This window comes from Thamnophis sirtalis, unplaced genomic scaffold (genome assembly GCF_051295495.1).
Source record: "Thamnophis sirtalis isolate CommonGarterSnake01/CBP01778 unplaced genomic scaffold, rThaSir2_p1.2 scaffold_13, whole genome shotgun sequence".
NCBI classification, from domain to species: Eukaryota; Metazoa; Chordata; class Lepidosauria; order Squamata; family Natricidae; genus Thamnophis; species Thamnophis sirtalis.
Genome location: NW_028261393.1, coordinates 15570675 through 15595910, shown reverse-complemented (window position 1 = coordinate 15595910; position 25236 = coordinate 15570675). Strand labels below are relative to the sequence as shown.

At 38.3% G+C, this 25236-nt stretch overlaps 1 protein-coding gene and 1 long non-coding RNA gene across 24 annotated transcripts in view; one reads left to right on the top strand and one right to left on the bottom strand.

Moving 5' to 3' along the window:
• Positions 1-5822: 5822 nt before the first annotated feature.
• LOC148043078 (uncharacterized) lies at positions 5823-6781 on the bottom strand. 2 transcript variants are annotated; one of them, XR_015698320.1, is made up of 2 exons: positions 6758-6781; positions 5823-6361 (listed from the first exon to the last, which is right to left on the bottom strand). It is a non-coding gene; the product is annotated as an uncharacterized LOC148043078 (long non-coding RNA). The 2 variants fall into 2 exon arrangements; XR_015698321.1 differs by lacking the exon at positions 6758-6781 and adding an exon at positions 6540-6653.
• A 165-nt stretch (positions 6782-6946) lies between these two features.
• Positions 6947-25236, top strand: part of EPB41 (erythrocyte membrane protein band 4.1) — a 58917-nt gene continuing 40627 nt past the window's right edge. For 10 of the 22 annotated variants that reach the window (XM_087728169.1, XM_087728168.1, XM_087728167.1 and 7 more), the window contains exons 1-8: positions 7521-7664; positions 16311-16767; positions 18297-18530; positions 21262-21366; positions 22006-22048; positions 24332-24407; positions 24610-24828; positions 25130-25217. In XM_087728169.1, the coding sequence (XP_087584295.1) occupies positions 16315-16767; positions 18297-18530; positions 21262-21366; positions 22006-22048; positions 24332-24407; positions 24610-24828; positions 25130-25217 (1218 nt within the window). In that variant the 5' untranslated portion in view covers positions 7521-7664; positions 16311-16314. Of the gene's footprint in view, positions 7097-7401; positions 7421-7520; positions 7665-16310; positions 16768-18296; positions 18531-21261; positions 21367-22005; positions 22049-24331; positions 24408-24609; positions 24829-25129; positions 25218-25236 lie in introns of those variants that run through there. The other 12 variants (XM_087728173.1, XM_087728172.1, XM_087728178.1 and 9 more) reach the window with 5 other exon arrangements.

Here is a 25236-nt window from a genome sequence, read left to right as displayed (position 1 = left end):
GATCAAGTATGGCTGTTTTGCATTTTTAAGGCTGAGCCTCCCTCCCCCCCCCCAATTTCTTGAGACGCCTATAAACTTCTCTGGCCTCCCTGTCGCGCGCTCTAATCCCTTCACTTCTCACTCTCCTCTTAATGATTATTCCAGGATCACCACTGTAAACATGTCGTTTCAACCCTTCACTTAATGACCAATGTTTGTTTTTGTGCTAAATGACAAGTTGAAAGAATCTAAGACGCAGCAGCTACGCCTCCTCAAATGGCATCCATTCAAGAAGCTGTCAAGGGCCGGCTGTCTTTAATGTAGTCAAATGTCTTTATTTTAGGAAATCTTTCTAGGAGGCCGCCATTATTAATATGCATGACCAGGAACATTTTTTCCCCATAAAAGGCCTTCAGCACGTGGGGGGGCTGCATCTGCGTGTTTTTCTGCAACATGAGTGTCTATTGTTAGTAACTACCACCTCCCGGGCTGCTGTCTGTGCAGGAGCCCCAAGAGAGGAGGGAAAATGTTTTGAAATTCCCTGAATGGAGAGTTTGCAGCCAGCTGGCTCTGGTACACAGACCGAGGTGAAAAGAGGACTTTTTTCAGACTTTCTTTCCCTTTTGGCTGCTTTCTCTTCCTGGAAAAAAAAATGCATTGAAGAATTTAAGCAAAATAAAATATAATCATTTACATGTATTATCTACACAATTCTCAATGAATTATAAAAATAAACAAGCAAAAACTGTATCACTAGCCCCCAGCTCCCTCAAGGAGAAAAGACAAATAAACTACCTAAAACAGTAATAGTGTCTTATGGTTACATCTTATTTCACACATTTATGTCTCGCCCATAAAAATAAGCAACATGGTGCATAATCTAACCGTGTAGGATTAAAATTAATAAATAGGAGAGTAATGGTTTAGATCCAGAATACTCTCAGAAATATTTACTGAGCAGAAGTCCATTCACTGTTTTTCTTGCTGGTAGGAAACAAGTTGGCCCCTTTCTTTTGCAGCCTTACTACCATTTCACACACTCTTTCATGGATCCCACCAAAGCTGATTTTTTAAAAAAGTGTGTTAACATTGAAGTAAAGAAGGATGGAAGATAGTTCCTTCAGCATAAAGGCATGATTGAATATCTTTCAAATATTTCAATCTTTCAAAGATTGAAGGTATTCTTCTGTTGATAAGTGACAAACTCAAGACTAACAAAATTGGTAATGCACTAAAATACATTGTATTAACTTTAAACAGAAGCAACAGTATATGAATACATTCCAAAAATTACCCTTTGGAAAATATGCATCCTGTCTGTCTGCTGGAAGCTAGAAACAGCAGCAGATAAAAATAGGCCCCAGGTGCTTTATTTGGCACCACAGAAGAAAAGAGACATATAAAGAGACGTAATACATTTACTTATGCAATCTTTCTTTTCAGGCTTGACAAATCTCGTTCTGTGTAATATTTAACTACAGGGATCACAAGACACACTTGTAGCATATTTAAACTTTCAAATAGGATTGTAGAAAATGTCCCTTCTAATGTAAGTGACTTTTTACCATCTTCATAATGCAAGAGGCAACATGGATTTTTGGTGCACTAGAAAACAAAAGCTATTTCCTCAATTGTTTTAATCTCATCATTTTAAAGCAAACTTTCATTTTGAATTAAAAATGGATCAAGCTTGTGCACACAATTCTACTTTGTTTGATTGTGTTATATATTGTTATGCTTTCAAGTGATTTTTTAAAAAAAAGAAATTCATAGTCTTCTTGATCCTGCCCCTCCCCCCAAGATCAATCCAAGTTTGATTCCTGGGAACTATACAGGCACATCCATGTAGGATTTTGGCAACAGCATAAAATGATTTGCCATTGCTTTTTTCCAGGGTATACTTTCCTTTGACTTCTCAGCCTGGCTTCCAAGCCTGGGATTTCCTGCTAGTCTTCAACCCAAGCATTATTCAGCGCTGTCCCTGCTGAAATTTGATGAGATCAGCTCAGTTGCTACAATGGAAATAGCTTTGATCAAAATTGTTGGATTGTAATCCAGGTCCTAGATTGTGTAATCACATTTAAAAGTGGCATCTATCTATTGTTCCTTCAGTAAAATTTCTCAAGTGTTCCAGTTACAATGTTGGGAGGCATGTTATAGACTACTAAAAACACTACCTAAGACGGTGACTCTTGACTGCATTCACACTCAGTACCACAATGTTCATCCTTTGGATATCTCTTATGTAAAGTTGTACAGGTAGTCCTCAATTTAAGACCATAATTCGGTCCAAAATTTATGTTGTAAAGTGATTTGTGCCCCATTTTATGACCTTCCTTGCCATTGTTATTAAGTGAATCACTGCGGTTATTAAGTTAGTAACACAGTTGTTAAGTGAATCTGGCTTCCTCGCTGACTTTGCTTGTCAGAAGATCACAAAAGATGATCCCAGGATGCTGTGACTGTCATAAACATGTGTCAATTGTATGAATTTGAATCACATGTCCATGAGTATATTGCAACAGTCATAAGTGTGAAAAACAATCATAAATCACTTTTTTAGTGCCTTGAATGGTCATTAGATGAACCATTGTAAATTGAGAATTACCTGTAATTGGAAATATTATGCTATATGTCCAAATAGAAAAACAGCTATACTTACTTTGGATCAGTATACATAAAGTTGTACCTTTCATATGTAGTTAAAAGACATCAATAATTCTAAAGCTGAGCTTTTGAAATAGTGAATAATTTAGAATCTGCTTTAGAATAATTGCAGATTGTTTAAATATTTTGCAGTGGAAAGGCTACAATGGGACCACCATACCTGTTTTGTTGATTAGAGAATATTGCAGTGAGATCCTTAGTCAGATATTTGAGAATGTAGTAAAGAGATAATACAACAGTTATGGGGTCAAACCTCAACCAGCAAACACAGATTTAAATCCACACTTGACCACCAAATTCATTATTATTTTTCATTATGTGATTGTTGGCTAGTCACTTGCTCTGAGCCCGTGCTGATTTTAGGTGGAATAAAATGAAGGGAAGTCTTTAAATAAGCATGAGAGAGAAAATATGGTGTGTACATGCAGTATATAAAATAGTAATTCTAAGGCCTGATTCACATAGCAGACAAATCTATAGTTTATTGATTTTGGTTTTGGCTTACTGTCTTGCGTCAACCCAACCATTATATACTTTGATTCATAGATTACTGTAGTATGCAAAGCCAGTATGAGAGATTATGCTTCCCTTGTATGTAAGAGAGAGATTAAAAACACACACCACCCAATTGAGAATTATAATTATTTTCCCTTTTAATATCCTTTCCATATGAAGAATCCTGGATTTTTTAAAACTCTTATGTGTAATAAATGGCATGCTTTTTATAAATGTTGATAACAGTGTTAGAAAAAAAGAGCTTGTTGGATTGCAGTGTTGTTACGTGCATGGAGGTATATCTGTATTAGAAGTATGTGTGTTAATACAATTATTTTTCAGCCATTTTTTGTGAAAGGGAAGCCATGGATGTTTCAGTCTTTAATGACTGGCTGTAAAGTATCTCTTGTACTGTGAGTGTGACACATATTAGAGAGAGCCACCCAATGCCTTTCTATGATAAGGGGATACATCCTTTTCATATGTCACTACTGTGAGGAATACAGGTAGTCCTTGACTTATAACTATTGGTTTAATGATGGTTCAAAATTATGAAGTAATTTAAAACCTGTAGTCCCATTTATGATTATTGCACCACTCCATAGTCACGTGAGCCCAAATGCAACCAGCTTGCATTTACAACTGGTTACAGCCGTCCTACAGTAATAAGATTGCGATTTGCAATACTAATTTCCAACAAAAAAAACCCACCACCCATTGGGGAAGCTGGATTCATTTAACATCTGCATGATTCACTTAATGACCATGAGGTTCTTAATGATTGCCATAACTCTTGTGGTGAAATCAAATCCAATTTACTTATCACTATAACTTGTGAATGAAATTTCAGTCCCAGTTGGGGTGGGAAGCTAAGCACTACCTGTGTATACAGTTTTCATGAAAATAAGACCTATCCCAAAAATAAGCCCTGGCATGTTTTATACGTGCACCTAATATAAGCCGTACCCTCAAAATAAGCCCTACTTAAGAACCTGTGCCATTTGGTTGCTTGCGGCGCTGCGGCCATGAGGCGACACAGGATGGTGGTATAGCTTCCCCAAACCAGCTTATCTCAGGGCCCCAGCAGACAGGACATCCACACTCCAATATCTGCACTAGCAACCAGGTGCACAGGTGGCTGCCAGCCCACTTCTGCTTACTCGCGGCTGCAACAGAACAGGAAACCAGGTAGTGTACTGGTGCTGTGGCTGTGAGGCAAGATAGGTGTTAGGGCATGGATGGCCTGATTGTGGGGGCCCTGAGGTAAGACGGTACAGGGTGTGTGTGGCAGCTCCACCCCCTATCACCTTGTGGTCATGGCACTAAAGCATTGCTCGGCCTTCTGCTCCATTACGGCCACAAGCAGAAGTGAGCTGGGCCCACCCAGGGTTCTGCTGGATGGGGCTGCCAGAGCCATCATGAGGTGAGGCAGGTGTCGGGACATAGGTGACCTGGCTGCAGGGGCCCTGAGGTAAGCCAGTGCAGGGCCCGTGGGGCAGCTTCACCCCACGTAACACTAGCATGCTGCACAGCCTCCTGCCCTGTTGTGAGCAAGCAGAAATGGGCCTCCCGTACATGGGGAAAAAAAGTAAGACAACCCCGCCTCCAAATAAGACCTAGTGCTTATTTTGGGGCCCAAAAGAAAATAAGACCCAGTTTTATTTTCCAGTAAACACAGGTAGTTTAAAAATCTCATGTACACCTTTTGCTGCTATAGGAGGCCAGCTGCATTACTCTTAACCTACCCAATGTGTGTGCCCCCTTGGTATAATACTCTTCAGAACAAATATGTGGTAGAAGCTATTTTTTTCCCCATGAAAGATTTATTTTGCTACAATTTCCTCCTTCAGTTGAGCAAGCTGCATGTTTCAGATTTAGTTTTTAAAAGCATAATGCTATACTTAAATATGCAGAGCCAACCCTTCCCGGTTTCACTGTGCTTGATGTTTTAAGTTGTGCTATGATGCCATAGCAAAGAAAGTGATAGGTATTTGTTTCAAGGAACTTCCAGAAGTAAAATGCATAGGAGGGACGGTCTGCTTCTTTATAGTATGAAACACTGTTGACATAGTAGTTGTTTCTCAGGATACTGGCAAGTGGATTAAGCTATGTCTAGTTCAGACTACCAGTGATCCTTGATTTATGACAGCAATTGGGATTGGAACATCTGTCGCTGAGGTAGTTGAGTCCTGCCCAATCTTTTTCTGTGGTTTTTAGGTGAATCTGGCTTACCCCATATATTTTGTTTGTGGAAAGCTGACTGGAAAAGATCAATGGTGATCACATGAACCATGGTGCTGTAACTGTTGTAAGTAGATGATGGTTACCAAGCACCCATTTTTTTTTCATGTGACCACACACAAATGCAGTGGAATTAGTTTTAAGTGCGAAGATTGTCACTATTTCCATCAATCGTAACTTCCAACAATTGCTAAACAAATGGCTGTAAACTTGAGGACTATATGCAATTTCTCATGTGGGTGTAGCAATATTAGGCGTTAAGTACTCACTGTCAAGGCTACTAAAGAGTGCAAGTTTGTATGAGAAATTCAGGACCCATGCAATTAAAAGATCATTTTCTCATACAATCTTGCACCACTTGGTAGCTTTGATAGTTTGCATTTAATCTAATCAGATGGGCAGGGGACAAAAGAAAGGATTTCACAAAATACACAGTTAATGGATTGTTCTCACTGCCACAGATATAGCTATCACCCAGTCAGTGAGATGACACGATTTATCAAAAGCCAAAGAGATGGAGCCTCCACATTCAGAGGCAGTGTATTTTTCTGTACAGCAAATGCTTGGGAGGAAAAAAAATAAAAACAAAACAGTAGGCTGACTTTTTTTGGGGGGGGACAGACTGGATAGCCCTTGATGGCAGCTTCTTGAACCTTGAATCATTCACTACTAGAATAATCATCACCTTTTCACCTCTTGCGTCGAGTGGACCCAGCAGCTCAAGGGATTAGCATAAGGCATGCGGAGACTGCCACAGGAAGCTGGATTAATTGTGTAAACCGGGGTCCAGCTTCTCCTGCAAGCGTTTTTAAGCCAAGCTGCTTTTTTCCATCTGACGCAGCGCTCCAGACTCCGACTCTATTGGATGCCTCGCTTCCTTCGTCCATTCCGCTCGTACTATTATTACACCTCGGCAGCCCCGCCTTTTGGTCAAAGACGTCTGGGCCGACGAGCCATTGTTATCTTCCCCATCTCCTTCCTTTATTTATTTTATTTTTTTGTGTAGGGCGGAGGGAAAGGGAAGAAGAAGGAAAAAAAAGCAGGTTAAGTCCCGAGGGCGATCCACAGAAAAGGACTGCAACTCCCATAGCGGGAAGGAAACGAGGAAAGGGGAGGGGGGGTTTTAAAGAAATAAGCGAGCACGCCTGCGCGCGCACCTTTTCCTCATAACTGACCCAGATGGCCGTTGGGATTCATTTATTTTGAAGAGGGCGCGAGCCTCGCGCGCGCGCGCGCGCGCTCTTTCGCTACCTATCTTCCCCACTCGCCACTGCCGCTTTTCTCCTTGCGCGCTTGCGCTTTCCCCCCCCTCCTTCCCGCTGCCGTTCCGTCTCCCACGAAGCCCTCCGCGCGTCCCGCGCTCCCTCGTTCTCACCACCACACAAGTCGTCTCTCTCTCTCTCTCTCTCCCCGCTCCGCTTTGGTTCCCTCCCTCTCCGCGGCCGAGAGCCAATGGCTGAGCCCCTGAGGAACTCCGCCTTCTCCTCCCCGCCAATAGAAACTTACTACTATGTTATGGGGCGGGGGGGGGGGAGAAGAGGAGAGGTGGGTGAAGGAGGGAGAGAGAGAGGGAGAGGAGAGCGCGATTGAACGAGAGCCAGCCGAGCAGCGAGACCGTCTGAGGGGAAAGGGGAGGGGGGCGCCTTCGACCACTGCCAGCACCCTCGCGAAAGGCTTATCGGCGTCCGAGCATCCCCACCTGGGGAGGAGGCAGGCAAGTGAGGCGGCGACGCAAGCGACTTCCGTCCCTCGTCCCTTTTCTTCTCGTCCCCCGCTGTACCTCAGCGAGGTGCGTCGTGCTCGCCGAAGGAGACGGCTATCTGTCTGGCCGTCCATCCCTTCGACTGGAGCGGTCGGAGTGACTGACTTGGGACCGGAGGAGGCGAAGGCGCGTCGGTTGGCGTCGGCGCGAGAAGGGACCTGGTCTTCCTCTCTCTCCTGGCAGGGCGGGGCCGCTGCCTGGACAGCCCCGGGAGGCTCTCAGGTGCCGTTGGCCTCTTGCCCGGCCGCGGGGGCAGCCGTGTTCCTCGCTCTTGAGGTGCGGAGGGAGCGTCCGGCTTCGTTGAGCCGCGGGGTGGTGGTGGTAGTGGTGGAGACGGTATGGCGAGGTGGTGCAGTGAAAGGTGTGGGACGGAGGGAAAGGGGGCGCTTCGTCAGCCGGAGGAAGAGAGAGAGAGAGAGAGAAGCGTGTGGAGCGGTGTCTGCGTGCCCGCCTGGCAGCCTCTCGGCCGGAGGAAGGAGGTGGGATTATGGGATGGAAGACGGTGTGTGACTCAAGTGAGGTGAGCGCGTCGGGTTGAGGAGAGAGCGCGCGCGCGAATGTCGGTGCTGGTGGTGAAGGGGGAGAAGAGAAGAAGAGAGGCGAGGTTGAAAGATTAAAAGGCGAGCTGGCGGGTTTAGCTTCCGCGATAGCCTCCTGCGTTTCCCCTTTCCCTTTTCTATATCCCCTGGGTCAGTTGGATTGTGGTCTGGATTCAGAGCCCTCCTGTCTCTCAGATCTTCATCTTCCTGGGTTTTCTTGGTTTATTTGTTTTGCAATGGCACCAAAGATACAGCGGTGACAGTTTCGAGTTTGAAGGGGGGAGGGGCCGTCTGCAGTTGTGTAAGCGTTTTTGGGAGGGTGGGAAGAGAGGGACACACACCCAGAGAGAGACAAAGCTGATCAGGTACAGGAAATCTCTCTAGCATATACTGAGATGAACTGAACACCTTGGGGCTCGCCTGGTTATGACAGCAAGGTCGTGGATTTCAAAATAAACAACAATAAAGGCCTACTGACACCTATGATAGCATACCCTAGTTCTGTTTAATGACGACAGAAGCTACATTGTTTTGATTGCCATACATCTTAGACCTAAATACAGCATGAAAACATTTTGTTGGTCTGTCCCAAAGATGCTTTTTCAAGAGGCAACTGGACTTTCTGGCTTTTGGTTTGCTTCACATCCAAGAAGCACCTTCAGGCTTTGACTGGATGATGATTGAATCCTTTGATTCTCCACCATGTATTCTTGGATGAGAAGCAAAATTTCTTCAAAGAATGAGATAAATATTAATGAGTTATGTGTATTTTTCACTTATAGTAAATAGGGTGGGTGATTCTTTAAGCAAGATGTACAAACAGTGAGATGATATATGGAACTGCAACCAAGTTATATTATGTGATTGCCTTTTTTGCATTTACCAGTATTGTTTTAATTGCAAAACCATATTGTGGTTACTGCAATAGAAACTAATCAGTTACAAATTAAAGTGCCCAGATCACTTAAAAAGAAAACTTCTAGTGAGTTTTCACTTAACTATGGTTGCTTTAAATTCAATTTGATAAAGCACTACATGCATTAGCCACATGTAGATGCTCTCAGGAAGTTAGGCAAAGTTAGTACTTAAATGGATTAATGCCATAACCTGAGAAATATAAATATCCCAGATAAAGTCAGCTACAAACTACTTCCAAAGTACATGGAATGTTCTGTGAAATCACTAAGATTTAAGCTTGCATACTCATTTATTGCAAATGATTTTGGCCCATATTGGTTATGTTAATAGTGAATAGTTATGGTAGTACAGATGCTTTGTGTTGTTTATAGTCTCTTAATAGTCCCACTGCATTTACTGTAGTTATTTAGCTGGCATTATATAATAAATATTCCACACCGAAGAATTGATGAAGCTTCTTGAATGAGAAGCAAAATGTTTTCATGGAAAAAACAATCCAGTTGCCTTTTGAAAAGCACCTTTGGGGCAACCATGATCTGGATGACTGAGAATCTCCATAAACATTCCAGACAAATGTTAAATGCATAATATGATTTGTGGCTTTCACTTCATTATATGTAATGAACACCTTTCACTATGTTGGATTTATTGATTATTTTTAAATAATTTAACCTTAATTTGGTGAAGTATTTCAATTCTGATTTCAGGAATGATTCCCCTCCCCAACAGTCAGTGGGTTAAAAAATTACCCAGTTTGTCTTAAGTTCACTGGCAATGTTATCAGTTGTGGCAGCTGTCAGAGTTTTGTTTAATGTAATCCTGGGTTAATAAGAGAATTCTAACTATAGTCTTTCAACACTATAACTGTAGGCTAGTAGAGAATTCAATATTGATTGGGCCTATAAATAACGTTGTGAGACTTTGAATGTCATAAATATCAAATTAGGATAACTATAACAAGTTTAAATAGACATTGAACAAATAAAGATACGGTGCTTGACAGTAACATATCCTTCAAGATAACCTAATTGTTATTTTGCATTTTAATACTCTTTTAAAGAAACTAATAAGAAATTGCACAATTGAGGGACTGTATAAACATTTTTTTTCTTATTAAGGTATTAGAACATTTCAAATTTAGAGGCAATATGAAAAAAAATCTCATCTTCCAGGACAATGAGACCTACTTAAAATTCTTTGCCAAAGAGACAAATGATAGACTTAGATTTATAGCATTTAAAGTTAATAGATGATGAATTTACAACTATGAAATACAAAGTTGCATTTATTCATGTTCTAATAGCATATTTTGATTATTTCAGTGTGTTATAGTAAGTAATTGGATAGCATCTGAAAACTTCAGTTGGTACAAACTGGCTTTCTATGGAACACAATGCAGTGATCAAGTCATTCCAATACTTACACTTTTGTACTGGTTGTCAATTATTTACCAGATTTGATTGAATGTGTTTGTTGTAATCTTTAAAGTATTTGCTGCCCTTAGGAACATACTACCAGCTACTTTTAGAATGTGTGTCAAGTTACATCTTTAATATAGGTAGTTCTCAAGTTATGTTCACAATTTAGCCAATTTTAAATGAATTCATGAATGACCATTGATACAATAATTTTATCAGTGCTAAACCACTTAACAGATAGTATTTGACTTACGGTACAATCATTCATTTAGCAACTATTCAAAGTTACAATAGTGCTGAAAAAGTGACAACTGTTGCAGCATCCCTGCAGTCATGTGATTGTGACTGGATGCTTGACAACCAACTTGTATTTATGATAGTTGCAGCTTCCTGGGTTCACATGATCTCCATTTATATCAGCTGTGCTTGTTCAGCAACTGCACTGTTTAACAACAAATTTCTTAATTCCACTTTTTGTAAGGTGAGGACTACTGGTAGTCTTTTCAGTTGTCATAAAAGCTTATATAGTTCATGTATTAAGATCGCTGTTTCATAGATTCTTGTATATCTCTGCCAAATTATAGCCCTTTTTGTGTAATATAAAAACAAGTGGTCTTGCTGTTAGCAACTAATCTTATCTCTCTGTTGATCATTTATCTATATTTTATGCTTCTAGGTTAACTGCCTAGTCATTATAGTTTTAAGGTTTCAAAACTATATTCTAGGAAATACAGTGGGGACCAGAATTTCTGTTGCTAAGCAAGGCACAGTTGTTAACTGAATTGTGCCTGATTTTATGACCTATTTGTCACCTATTTGTCACATTGTTAAATGAATCGCTGCAGTTGTTAGGTGAATCATATGATTGTTAAGTGAATCTGGCTCCTACCATTGACTGCTTATTGGAAGTCTGCTGGGAATTTCAGAAATAATGATCACATGGCCTCTTTAAGTGTTATATTAGGCCCTAGATAGCCATAAATAGATGTTTAATAGAGCCTAATAAATGAATACTAGAAATGATTTTGTGTTCTATAATATGCTGATTAAATATAGAGTCAGTTTAATGTCATGGTTAAGGCATCAGGCTAGAATATAACTTTGGGCTGGTCATTTTCTCAGGACTAGGAAGGAGGCAAACTGCTTCTGAAAAACCTTGCCAAGAAAACCACAGTAACTTGTCCAGGCAATCTCCAAGAATCGGACACAATCAAAGGAAAAATCTTTGCATTACTGTTGTACATTTTCTTTGTGTTTTATCAGCTTCAAAAATAAACATAATTGTGTTGCTTCATCAGAAACGGGTGTGGTCTAACATTTCAAAGGTTAGGCATATTTTTACTTCCTGTTGTCTTTGCTACATTAATTGTTATGCTTAATACTCAGAGGCCAGTTTTCCAAATCTACAGTTTTCTAATGAAAAGGGAAAAAATCACATTGGTAAAACATAGTTTGTTTGTTTATGAATATTTATAGATACAAATATCAAAGCCCTTGTCATCACTGGAGACTTTTAAGAAGAGACTAGACAGCCACTTGTGTGGAGCAGAGGGTTGGACTAGAAGACCTCCAAAGTCCCTCCCCACTCTATTATTCTAAACATTCTGAATCTTAATTCAGTAGAACATGTTTAAATTAGTTAACCTGAGTGACAACTAGAAAACAGATGAAGCTGCTTTCATTGTAGTATAACTAGAAAAAAACACAAGTACAGTGCAATATATGCTAATTGAATATAAAATTGCCCAATTCTGATTGGATTACTTTGTATATGCAATTTTTTATCCTTTAAGAAGCATGGAATCTTTTTTATTTTCTTGAAACATTTGTACAGTAATAAAAATGCACTTTATTATATTTTACGATATTAAATGTGCAATATTATATGATCAGAGATGTTAAATATTTCATTAGTGAGTATTTGTAATATATAATGAAGTGTAATAGAGTAACTGGTGGGAGCCAGTGTTTTATTAATGCATTCTTCATTAACCCGGTTTGCATTAAAAGAATTCCAAAATGGACAATCCAGTAAGAACAAAGAAAAATAATCTACAGTGAACAACCTCCATCAAACCAAAACCTAGTATCTTGACTATCAGTGTGGCAAGAATATAGTATCTGAGAGAATTTATTCCAGACTGAGATAATGTTAGATTAATTAATATTATTAATAGGGGTCTTCACTGATGTTAGTGAATGAGTGACTGATGAGTGAAATTGAGGAACATAACTAAGTTGCACACCACAAATAGAGCAAAAATATTTTTTAGAGTCACCTCTTTAGCATTATTCATTCCATAATTATTTAATTTAAATAAAAAGTTTTTACCATTTTAAAATGGGAAAAGTACATCTTTTATTTTAATTTCAAAATAGAAAAGAAGAGAGAGCCCTTTGATCTGGTTTCGGTGGTTTAAAGTTCAGAAAAGAATACAATAAGGACAGGATATATAGCTAATCCTTGACTTAAGACCACAATTGACCCTAAAATTTATGTTGCTAACTGAGAAATTTGTTAAGTTACAACTTTCTTGCCACATTTGTTAAGTGAATCACTGCAGTTGCTAACTTAGTAATATGGTTGTTAAATGAATCAGGCTTCCCCATTGACATTGCTTGTCAGAAGTATGCAAAAGGACCCCAGGACACTGCAACCTCCATAAATATGAACCAGTTGTCAAGCATCTGTATGTAAATCACATGACTATGGGAATGATGCAATAGTCATAAGTGAAAAATGGTCTTAACCGTTTTTCAGTGCCATTGTAACTTCAAACTGTCACTAAATGAACTGTTGTAAGTCAAGAAGTAACTGGAGTAAAATAGTTGTGGATGCCTATCTGCATCTTTCAGGGTTTTTCCTTATGTTTATTTGAAAGTGTTGTGATGTAATGTAATTCTCAGGAAACCATGGAGACATTCATTCAGTTAACTGAAACCTTAGGTGGAGTTTGTTTGAAAGATACGTATCTCATTAATACACCACACCCCTATAAACAATTCTGCAAACAAACGTCCTGTATCCATATTTAAAATGGGAAATATCCCCCCTCCTGGGGATCATGTTTACTTTTTTTGAAAAAACAATTATGGCTGTGGCTGCACGTAAGCATATATTTGGTTCTCCACTTCAAAGCTTGAGTGGTAGAGGAATTTGTAAAAATATTCTATTTTGGCTGGTATTTTCCCAAATTGTTTTGGCATATAGCCCAAAGTATAACTCAGTTTCTCCCCATTCTTTTTACAGAATATAAACATATCTGTATTAAGTACAAGACAGTAGTGGGTTGCAAATCCCATTCCAACTGGTATGGTTGGAACGGGGCCGGCAGCATTCTCATGGATGTGCGCAGTGCACGTGTACACGTGCGCAGCGCATGCATGCATTCAAGCGCCTCCGTGACACTGCGGTGCTCCAGTTGCTCCGTGGAGTGTTGCGCAGGCGCTGTATGCGCCATGTGCCTGCGCGGAAGCACAGAAGCCTTTAAACTCCAGTGAGCTCAGGCGGGCAGGTGGGCCCTCCGGAGCACCGTACTGGAACGGTATCCAGTGCTCCAAGCTGGCTCTGGCACGCCCATACCGGGGCATTCCGCCTGCAACCCGCCACTGGTACAAGATGAATGGGAAGGAGTCAGCATTATAGCTATGGTTGTGTTTGGCAGGATAGTGTTCCTGAAATGGTTTTTAGCTTCTACATTGCTGTGTAATTTTTAAAGCAGCATTCATTCTATACTATTATAGTTCTATATTATTTTCAAACTACTTTTTATGGAATGCACCAATGTATTATTTAATTATAGCATAAGAAAATTAACATTGGCAACTAATGAATCTCACTGGTCTAAAGCAGTGGTCCCCAACCTTTTTATCGCCGCGGACCAGTCAGCCTTTGATAATTTTACCGTGGCCCGCTGAGCGCGCGCAGGGGTGGGAGGGCGTTGTTCGCGACGACACATTGATTGCGTACCTGCGCGGGGCTCTCTTCCCTGGAGCCTTTGCGCACGGCCCAGGAGCTTTTGCACACGGCCCAGGAGGCTTTGCGCTGCAGCGATCATGTCCCCCGGCCGCTGCAGCGATCATGGCCCCCGGCCGCTGTGCGGCCCGGTGCCAGGTACTCTACGGCCCGGCACCGGTCCACGGACCGGGGGTTGGGGACCACTGGTCTAAAGAATCAAATTGCAAACATTTTTATTTGAAATATTTTTGAAAATAATTCTTCGTTAATTGTTTTAGGAAATAGGCATTGGAACTTGCAATTATTGTATGGTAAATCCTCCAGATGCTTCTACAGTAATCAAAAGAAACATGTCTTCCGATTTTAATGCTAAAATACAAAATTTGAAAATGTACATTTTTATCCCCATTTAGGTAGCAATAGTTTAATTAGAAGCACATGGGGCTACTTAGAGCTCTGTCTGGTGAAACATTTTCTCAGTTCCAGTTGAGGACTGAAATTTGGACTACCTTTGTGAAAATCTTAAAACTTTAAAGATTTTATATAGATGATTACTGTAATTTACAGTAATATAACCCTTATCTTTTTTATAGTTATGCTAAACATGGTATCACTTGATAAACTAGCTGTTTTCCAACATAAAATCCTTTCTTTAGAAACTTGAAAGCTAATCTGTTTTCGTCTCTCCCCTGAAATATGTATAGTTTCATATAGGTAGCATTGTAAAGCTCATTAGATTTTAGTAGCGTTCAGTACAATGGGATAAAATTACATTGCTTAAAGGCATAAATTTTTTTGTAAAGGGAAAAAATTGGTTGTTTTGTTTAGCCTTGATTATTTTATTTAGCTTTTATGGTTTGAAGTTCTTCTGTAGAATAAGACGAGATATAGAGTAGTGGATAGAACGTTGGATTTCGATTAGTGGATAGAATATGCTCAGATATTTGCTCGCCTGTTTTATAGAACCAATTTCTGTCTTCTGCCTTAATAGCTTTGATCCAAAAAATGTTTTCTAGGTAGATCAAGACCTCTTATGTTACATAGTAAAGGTGTCCATGTAATTCCACCTCAATAGCTGCGGGGAACAATATAATAATCTTTTCAGGAGATTTTTAGGAGCCTTCAGACTAAGATATGAACACCTGATGTCCCATTCTAACCTCCAGAACAAGATTCTAAAGCAAAGAGACAGCCAGGTTCATACGCCTTATTTTGAGGGGTGATTTTACAGAACAAAGTATTGTTGCTTACCTGCTACCCATCTAATCAGTAGAAATAATCATTCCTACTTTCTCCCTGGACAATTGCAGTAAATTAATTCTTAAGTCACTGATTTGTTTTGATGATCTCCAAGCTTGATAAAATTGTTTTGCATTTCTTATTTGCAAATGGCTACTATGCTTTCACTTTTTGGAATCTGTTGTGTTTCCATATCACCTTTTGAACTGGACTTGAAGCTTGAACATGATTTTTTAAAATAATATCAATTATTATAATTTCTCCTCATCTACCTAATGTATTTAAGTCTAATAGGAAAGAAGATGAAGGAAAGCTACATTTCTTCTTCTTTAAATATATTGATATGTATTTCTTCCAGAGACCTAATTATCTTGGATTTCTCCCCCTGTCAAAGTTAATAGGAAGAGAAAGTAATGGCAGAAATAAGATGGTCAGAAAAATGTGTAACTGGCTTTTGTTGTATAATATTACCGCCCAAAATCTGATTTTATTATTGGTAACATAGTTCAGTAGTTTTCAGATATTATATAAATAGGGAATCCATGTGCATGAAGTTGTCCAGGAGTTTGGTCTATGGCAAGAAATAGTGGGTATTGTAATATAGAACACCCAATTTACATTCCTTTGATTAGCCTGCTATGATTCTTCATTGTACTTTTAGTATACTCATTCCCCTAAGTGTTAGTGGCAGGTGAACCATCTTCAAGTAGACAGTTGTTTTGTTTTATAAGTAAGAAGCATTTGTTTTATAAGTAAGAAGCATAGAAAGCCTTGAGAGTAATCCATGTAGTACATAAAAAAATTCTCAAGCTTATTTTTTAACCTTTAAATTAAGCAATTTTTAACCTTTAAATTAAGCAATCTTGCTTAAGTTTTAAGTTTTAGAATTTTGCATTGGATTTTATATTTTGTATCTGATAAACTGAATTCTGTAACCACAAAGAATTCACTGGAAAGGACATTTTATTAATTATAAATGTTAGTATTTTTTTCTGGATTAAGAAAAATGAGGTGGCTATTTATGTAACATAAAATGCGGTTTTATATTAATATTTCATGTCTTCAGTTAAGTTTCTTTTATTTTTTACCACTAGAAACATGACAACTGAAAAGAGTTTAGTGGCAGAGTCTGAGACTCCTAAACAGCAGCCCCCAAAGGAGGAGGAGGTAGTTGCTGAAACTGATCCCCAGGAATCTTTTGTGGAGAAAGCACCCGAGGGGGATAATCCATCCAAGAAGAAGCTGAAAGCATCCAATGGTGACACACCCACCCGAGAAGACCAGAGTAAGAACAAAGAATGCAGTTCTGAAACTCGTGGCCTGTCACGCTTATTTTCATCACTTCTCAAGAGGCCCAAATCTCAGGTATCAGAAGAAGAAGGCAACGGGGCAGGAACAAAAGAACTTGGTGAAGAACACCAGAAAGAGGCTGATATAGAAGTTGATCTCAATGAAGAGATTTTGCTGAAAGCCCCAATAGCAGCTCCTGAACCTGAACTTAGGACTGATCCGTCTTTAGATCTTCACTCACTCAGCAGTGCAGAAACTCAGGTAAGTATCATGTAAAAGTAATATTTTCTAGTTGCTTAGATTTCTAGAGAGATTCTTCCTAATATTATGCATATAGCTTTAATTTAATATAGTTTATTTAGTACCATACTTTTCAGAGTATAAGACACACTTTCCCCCTGCAAAATTGTGGTACATCTTATAAAACAAATATTGCCGAAGTCCCACCCATCCTTTGGCCGTTTTCGGCCTTCGCGTGCCCTATTTTAGACTCGTTCCAGGCTGTGCAGATTGTCACAGTAGATCACTGATGATCGCCTCCGTGTGTCGTGTTTTTGGCCTCCGCACACTTTGTTTTTGGCCTCTGCGCATCACATTTTCGATGGCAGGGAGCAGCGGCGGCAGCCCCCGCTGTCTGGAACCGGCTGAAAATGCAATGTACAGAGGCTGAAAACATGACGTACGGAGGTGGTGATTGGTGGCGATGTGCTGTGACAATCCCCGCAGCCTGGAATGGTCTAAAACAGAGCGTGTGGAGGCCAAAAATGTGACGCGCAGAAGCCAAAAATGCGATGCGTGGAGGCAGTGATGTGCTGTGGCAATCCCCACAGCCTGGAATAGCTGATTGGTGGTATTCTGGGAGGCTGATCCAACCAATCAGCTGCTCGTACTGAATCAGGTTGCAATAACGTGCTGAAGCTGACCAGGCTGTTTGCTGTTGGCTGCAAGGACGCTAGACAGATGAATACTGATTGATGCCTTGTTTTCCTCTCCCAAAACTAATGTGCGTCTTATGCTCTAGAGGGTCCTATACACTGAAAAATATGGTAATTTAGTTTAATATAACTAAAACAGAATACATTTTTATTGGGACTTTCATGGATTTTATTCCCAAGAAAATATAAATGCTCTATTACACCAATATTGAAAAAACTACACTGTCTTCCAGTTCCAATTCAAGGTGCACATAGCCCCATAAAGTATCAGAGATACTTGCAGTTGTCCCCATCCTGTTTTAAATTCTGCCTTTAACATGGGTATGTCTAACATCCACAAAATGTCTGCTTTTCCAGTGATCCAGCCATAATTGAAAACAAACTGCTTTTGAGTTGAGACATGCCCCTCATTTGCATAGGGACTTTAGATACTTTTTATGCTGCTGCTTTATGTTTTTTACTAATTATGTGAGTACCTCTTAGAGCTATTTGGCAGTAGGCAGCATGTAAAATAATTAGTCCGTTTTACAACTTAATTTTGAGGTTTATTTAACCAGGTTCAAGTTGGGAAATGTTTCACATCTTTAAGGTATAATTTATGGACAATGTATTTTGTTACATTTTAAATTATATTGGAAACTAATGACATTTAAGTAGTAATTCCCAGCATATGCATTTATCTTTTTATTTAAAAAGTCTCCCTCCTCCCCCAATGCAGGTTGTGAATTTCAGCTAGTGTCCTGGTTTTAAAAAAGTTTTACTTTTCAAGTATTTAAAGTAATAAAGATTTATGAAATACAAACATAAACACATATTACAGGGAAATGTTTTATTAGAATATTTTAATGATTTCAGCCTGCTCAAGAGGATAGGAGAGAAGATCAGGACCAAGATCCAGAGAACATAGATCTTGAAATTAAGGAAGAAAAAGAGCAGGTGGAGTGTTCCAATACAGGTGAAAAAAAAGAAAACAAGGGAAAGGTGGAAAAAGAATTAAAAAGTGCTCCCAAAACAGTAAGAAGACCCCGAAATAGCATGCATTGCAAGATTACCTTACTGGATGATGCAATTTTTGAGTGTTCTGTGGATGTAAGTATATTTATATGTTACTGATTAATTTCTGAATTGTAAATCTATATTAAAACTAATATGGAGGGGAGGGGGAGAATGTGATTGTCCTGATACATTGTATCTTTTTGAAATGATAGAACACCCTATTTTTCTCTATAGTAGCCTAAACAAATTCACCCTATCTTTAAATTACAAAGTTCATTTTTAAAAAATTGCACTCATAAAATAACTATTTGGAGGAACCACTACTTTATAATTGCCCCCAGGAATCTGTTTAACTTTTTTTTTTAGCAATCAGTGGGTTTTTATGTTTGATATGTTGTCAGGAATGAATGACATTGGGTGTAAGGTGAAGAGGTTTGATATTGGTATGGGAGGAACTGACTGCAACATACTACAGGCATCTTTGAGTCTTGCTAAAAACATAGTTGTTGCACCTTTAAAGTTATGGATAATAGAAGTTGCATGTGATACACTACCTTGTCCCTTTTGCTTGATTGTTGCATAGTAGATTGGGAATTAAGTACTATTGTTCTTTTTAAAGGTTTACTGATATTTTGAATCACTAATGAAACCTAAATGCATGTTTATGGCCAAGTTGTATTTCTGTAGCTGATTGAACAAAATAGATGTTTTAATTGACTTAACATATTTTAGTCAGTGTATGAATGTTACATTATTATATGATATTATTAAAATATTGCTATTAATATTATTGTATCCAGTGGTTACTTTATGTGTGTGTGCCTCTAATGGTAGTCTTTAATTCTACATGCAGAGAATGGAATAAAAATGCAAATTTTAGATATTATTTTTTCATATGGGTGGCTCATGGTAAAATTGTGATTTCACTGCCTTGGATTCTACATTCCTTCTGTATCATCTTTGATTAAAGATCCTAGGTTGAAGTCCCTGGAGAACAACTGCTAGCAGGGAAGACAACAGGCTGATGATATAAAGCAGCTTTTTATATCCTTTCAGCCTGACATCTGTTTGTGGGCTGGGAGGGAAAGGCTTGCTGATGCTTGAAGAAAAAAACCTCTCACCCATCAGTGCCTCAAGCAATGCTCCTATATTGATTTATAATCTTCAGGCTCTAGCAGAAAGTTATAGTTTGGCCATCAGCCAAAATCATATTTATGAAATTGTGGAGAAATACAGCTATAATTTAACTATCTGTTGTTCTGTTCATTTAACTAATTAGTTGGTGGTGATTACTAGAACTTTCATGTGTTTGTTAAAAAATAGGCTGTGCCAGATAAATCATTTTTGTTTGGCTGGATTATTAGATCCTCACTTGCCATGCCAATTTAGAGTGGCAGTTGTAGCAGGTCCCAATTGCCATTATAAGGTGAATCCTGCAGAGTTGCAGCATCTTGGGGTTATGTGCTTGCCATTTGCAATTTCCTGATGGCTTCTTCAATGAGTGCTTCTTAGAAGCTAGTAGTGAAGATAATCTCTGGTGATCCCAAGATTGTGGAATACTGTAAATAATTGCGAGTAAGTTACCAACAACTCAACTCAACCCATGATTATTGGGACAATGTGGCACCCTGGCTGCAACTATGAGGATCTGCCATCAGTGGCCCTTGTTCAGTGCCATCATAACTTTGAATGGTCATTGAACGAGTAGTTGTTTAGTGTGGACTACCTATAGATGGAGTGTGCTTAGACTTTAGTAAGGCATTTAATAAAATTGACTATACACACACAAACACACACACACACACATATATACATATATAGACCACCCATCTTACCATAGGGTAACTCACTACAAGATTCACAATTGGTTAAATATCTGTACCTAACATGTGAAGAAAGGTATATGACGTTAGGAGAATTGCTAACATTTCAGGAGATAGGATCAACGTTCAGAAAGAACTGATACACTTGAACATTGGACCCTATCCAACAAAATACTGCTCAGTGGTAAAAAATGTAAGATTCTGAACCTTAGGTAAAGAAAACCAGGTGCACAGGTACAAAATGGGTGGTGTTTGGCCAAACAATAATATTTGTGAGCAGGATTTGAATATCTTGATAGACCATAAAATAAGCATGAGCCAATGGTGTGCTGCAGCTGCCAAAAGAGCCACTGAAGTCTTGCGTAGCATCAACAGAATTATAATGTCAAGATCATAGAATTGGTTGTTCCACTCTACACTGGTCAGACTGCACCAGTGTAGTGTGGAGTGGAATTACCATTCCCATGACTTTGACATGGTAAGACAGCATTTAAAGTACTGCTTCCATTTTTTGTCACTACAATGCAAGAAAAATGCAGAGAATAAAGAAAAGCAGCAAAGATAGTGACTAGCTAAAACACCATATCATAAAAAGAACTATTAAAATAATTGGATACTGTATGTTTAGTTTAAAGAAGAAAAGTCTAAGAGGAAACATGACTTCACACTTCCAATACGTTAAAAAACTATCCAAGGGAAGAGAGTATAAACCGTAAATTATGAAATACATGATTCTCAATTTTGTGGGGGCTGGAGGGTGGGGGGATGTCTTGTGAAGGGATATACTTGCATGCCGAGTCAGATTTATTTAAGGTTTGTTTGTTTTTCCCTTCCTTCCTCTTTCTATGTCCAAGATTAGAAATTTAGTCTTCACATCTCTGCATCTTTCTTTCTGGCCATTTTTCATATGTTTTTGTTTTTCACCATTTAGGACTAAAGCTCAAAACACATCTTAACTATAATTACCAGTAATTCTCTTAACTATTTGTATTTTTCTACAGAAACATGCCAAAGGACAAGATCTTCTTAAGAAAGTATGTGATCACCTCAACCTTTTGGAAGAGGACTATTTTGGACTGGCCATATGGGATACCCCAACGTCTAAGGTAAGAACTTTACACAAAAATGTTCTTAGTAGGTCATTTGGGGGAAATTAATTTGCTTAAATTTGGTGGGATGGTGGAGAAGAACTGAACTTTATCTGGAGAACAGTTAATAAAATGCATGCATCCTGTCATTGGTAAATTTGTAGAAACTGGCTCTAACACAGAAAAATATTAAACTGCCTAACACTGCACATAGAAGCTCTTCTGGATAGATCAGTACCATGGACAGCACCTGCCTCAAGTGACTTCTGATATTTCTGAACAGGGCAATGTACATGCTATATCTACATATAGAGATAGCTTATATAATGGGGAGAGGAAGTTGGCAGTTGCGTTTTGCTTTCAACTTGAAAACTATCTAAAAATGTCCAGGCTTCTAAAATTATAATTCTGCAGCAATATTGATAGTCTTGGTGTCTATGTATTTTTAATTTTGTTGTTTCTTTATTTTAACTTTATTATTAGAAAAATATTTTTAAGATACTTCCTGTTCATCAGCTTGACTGTTAACATTTTAATAATGTGTCATTTTATTCTATTACTGTGCTAGCTTTGTATTGTATTAATGCAGCAATAATACATTTTCACATTGTTATTTGTCAACATTTCAAATGATAAATATTTACCATTTTCTTGTAGACATGGTTGGATGCTGCCAAAGAGATAAAAAAACAAGTTCATGGTAAGTGGATTTTTTAATGAAGTGGTAGATATGTATAATTAAAAAAGTAACTGTTATCTGATTCTTCAAACAAGTAGCTGTTAAAAAGGATCAGGGTGAAATGCCTATAGATCATCCACAGAGTGATCAAAAAGTATTGAAAGGAATCAACAAATATATTAGAAAAATCTGCTTTGTAGTTTATCAAGTACAATAGCTTATTTCTTAAAACTGATTCTACTGTTAGTTATGTTAATTGTGCAGGGATATAATTGCATCATTGAGTTGGAATAAAACTTGAAAATAAGGATAAAGCAGCCCAATTCATACTTGTAGTTTAAGATTCACTAAAGCCTAAAATAGAATTTAATCTATTTTTTTCCTTCCTTGCTTCCTTCCTTCCCTCCCTCCCTCCCTCATAAAGGGTGCAGAATAATGATTCAGTATTTACTCACTTAGGAGATTACAACCTTAATTAACTTGCAGCTATAATAAACCATGAGCTCACAGTGCATTTCTAGCTTTGTCACTGAGTTCACCCATCACAATATACCTGGTTTGTTTATTGTTAGCTTAGCTTATGTATTGTGTGAATGCAACAATAAAGAGGTGGTGTCACAAATTGGAGGGGTAGGCTTGTACACAGAAAGCAGGAGCCCAGTCAGAACTTGCTTTCATTCTATCTGGGCAAGTCAGCTGTCAGCTTGTCCAAAGAAAGCAGAAGAAACATGGTTTAGAACAAATCTTGAGTGTGATGTGTTAGGACTGTAACTGTATATGCACCAAACCATGGTTTCCATGTGCAAAGCTGGATTTCTATCAGTACTCATTTTTTCTGTGACAGCTTTATACCATCACATTTTTATTGAAGGAAACAAAAAGTTTGGATTTAATATAAATTTATAAGCTTGGATTTATTAGCTAGTACTTATAGCAGTGGTCTGTAATAGACAGTCCTGTTTGGCACCCTACTTGCTTGGGATCAATTATTTCCTCATTTACTATCCAGATATATACTCTGGTGTATAGATACCTAACATACAATTTGCTGTTGATATTCAATAGGCTAATTAACCTATAATTAGGTGAGTCATTCTTGTCACACTTTTTACATAAGGAAACAATTATTGCTACTCTCAGTTCTCTGGGAACTTAGCTGTGCATTTAATATATGAAAAGAGAGAGAGAGAGGCCAGTACTGGTGCCCATCAGAGCTATATTTAATTAACTTGGAAAGAATACAATTACAACCTGGAGTTTTACCACACTGAAGTTGATTAATAATATTTTTTACTTCCTTGCATATTACTGGGGGCCACTTGGATAGAGGGATTAAGGCACATCTATCATGTAGGAGTTGGCATGAGGATCATAATACAAGGCTTGCAGATAACATATGCAAGTATACAAGGAATATAGGGCATTTGGGTGGCATCATTGTAGAAACAATTTGTCATAATATACCAGTGGTCTTTGATTTTGTAGCTTTGATTAGCTGTGACCATTTTTTTCTTCTGGCCAATGGGTTTTACCTCTCTTTCTGAGCAAACAATACAGTTTTAGCATCCTGAGCAGTGTGGTAGCTAGAGGTGAAGATGCTCTCCTCCTATTTAGAAGTTTTGGACTCCCATTTGGAAGTTCAACTCTTGGTAGCAACAGATGTTTCTCTATCATGGCGCAAAGAGAAAATATCTGCTGTAAACACCATGTAGGCATAAGGAAGTCAGCTGGCCAGTAAATAGTCAGCTCCATTTAATTGCCCCGACTTCATTCCAAATAAAGAGTTTACAAGGTTGTAAAAGGAAAACAAAAATACAGTTTTAGCAGCAATGTAGCATTTGTCATACTAGTTCTTGGAATGATGACCCTTCAAGTTTGGATTGGTCTTTATTTTCTGTAAAAAAGATCGGAGTCTATGGTTACAAGCCAATGATATACATTTGGTTGATTTCTTGAAAGTGATTTTATTTTAACTTTTAGGAATTGAAGTTGTAATATTACAGCTGGTAGGAATAAGATTAAGCTATGTCTTTTAAAGGCAGAGAGATTCCAGGCTTCTTGTTGTAATTTATTTTTGGTCTATAATACAATGGAGAAATTTTGCTTGTAATGTTTATGTTTATAATGTGTTATTTCTATATCTTCTTACTGAATTATAGCAATTATAGATGGAAGGAGTGGAGATCTTGTGGTTTCCAGATTTCTTTTAGTGTCTGTTTGCCCTTTAGTCAATTGATGATAAGAATTATAATTTAACAATTTGCAGACTATTGCAGATTAACCCCAAATCTCTCTTAAATTCAGGAGGTCCATGGATTTTCACTTTCAATGTCAAGTTTTATCCTCCGGACCCAGCACAATTAACAGAAGATATAACAAGGTTTGTGATATCCTTAAATCACTATTTCTTAACCTTGACAACTTTAAAGATTTGTAGATTTCATCTCTTCCCTAACCAGCATGCTGACTGGTGTATTCTGGGGATTGAAGTCCACACATCTTAATGTTTCTAAGATCAAGTAACACTATTTTAAACTTAAAGAAAATGAAAAACTCCTTTGTGTGATGTTTGTATTTTGCAGGTATTATTTGTGTCTCCAGTTAAGAAAAGATATTATTAATGGGCGGCTTCCTTGCTCCTTTGCTACGTTAGCTTTGCTGGGTTCCTACACAATCCAATCTGAGTTAGGAGACTATGACACAGATCTACATGGTGCAGATTATGTCAGTGAATTTAAATTTGCCCCAAACCAGACAAAAGAACTAGAAGACAAGATCACAGAATTACATAAAACATACAAGTGAGTATTAAACTTGTCATTGATCAAGTGTTGTATAACCAATTAAAGGTGTGTGTGTTTGTGTGTGTGTGTAAGTAAATATGAATATCTTTAAAGCATGGATACAGCGATAATTTATTATTGATTTCACTCAGACTTCTCATTATAACTGCTTCTACAATTATTTTAGAAGTTAAATTATTCTTGAAAATTAAAAATTAAAATAAAATTAATATGTTGGGTGAACTCAACTAATTGTGAACAAGTTTAATTAAATTTCTATGGCTGCTAAAATGCTATTTTGAAACCTATTTGTTTATAGATCTATGAGTCCAGCTCAAGCTGATATGGAATTTCTTGAGAATGCTAAAAAGCTGTCAATGTATGGAGTTGATCTTCATCAAGCCAAGGTAAAAGAATATATTTGTT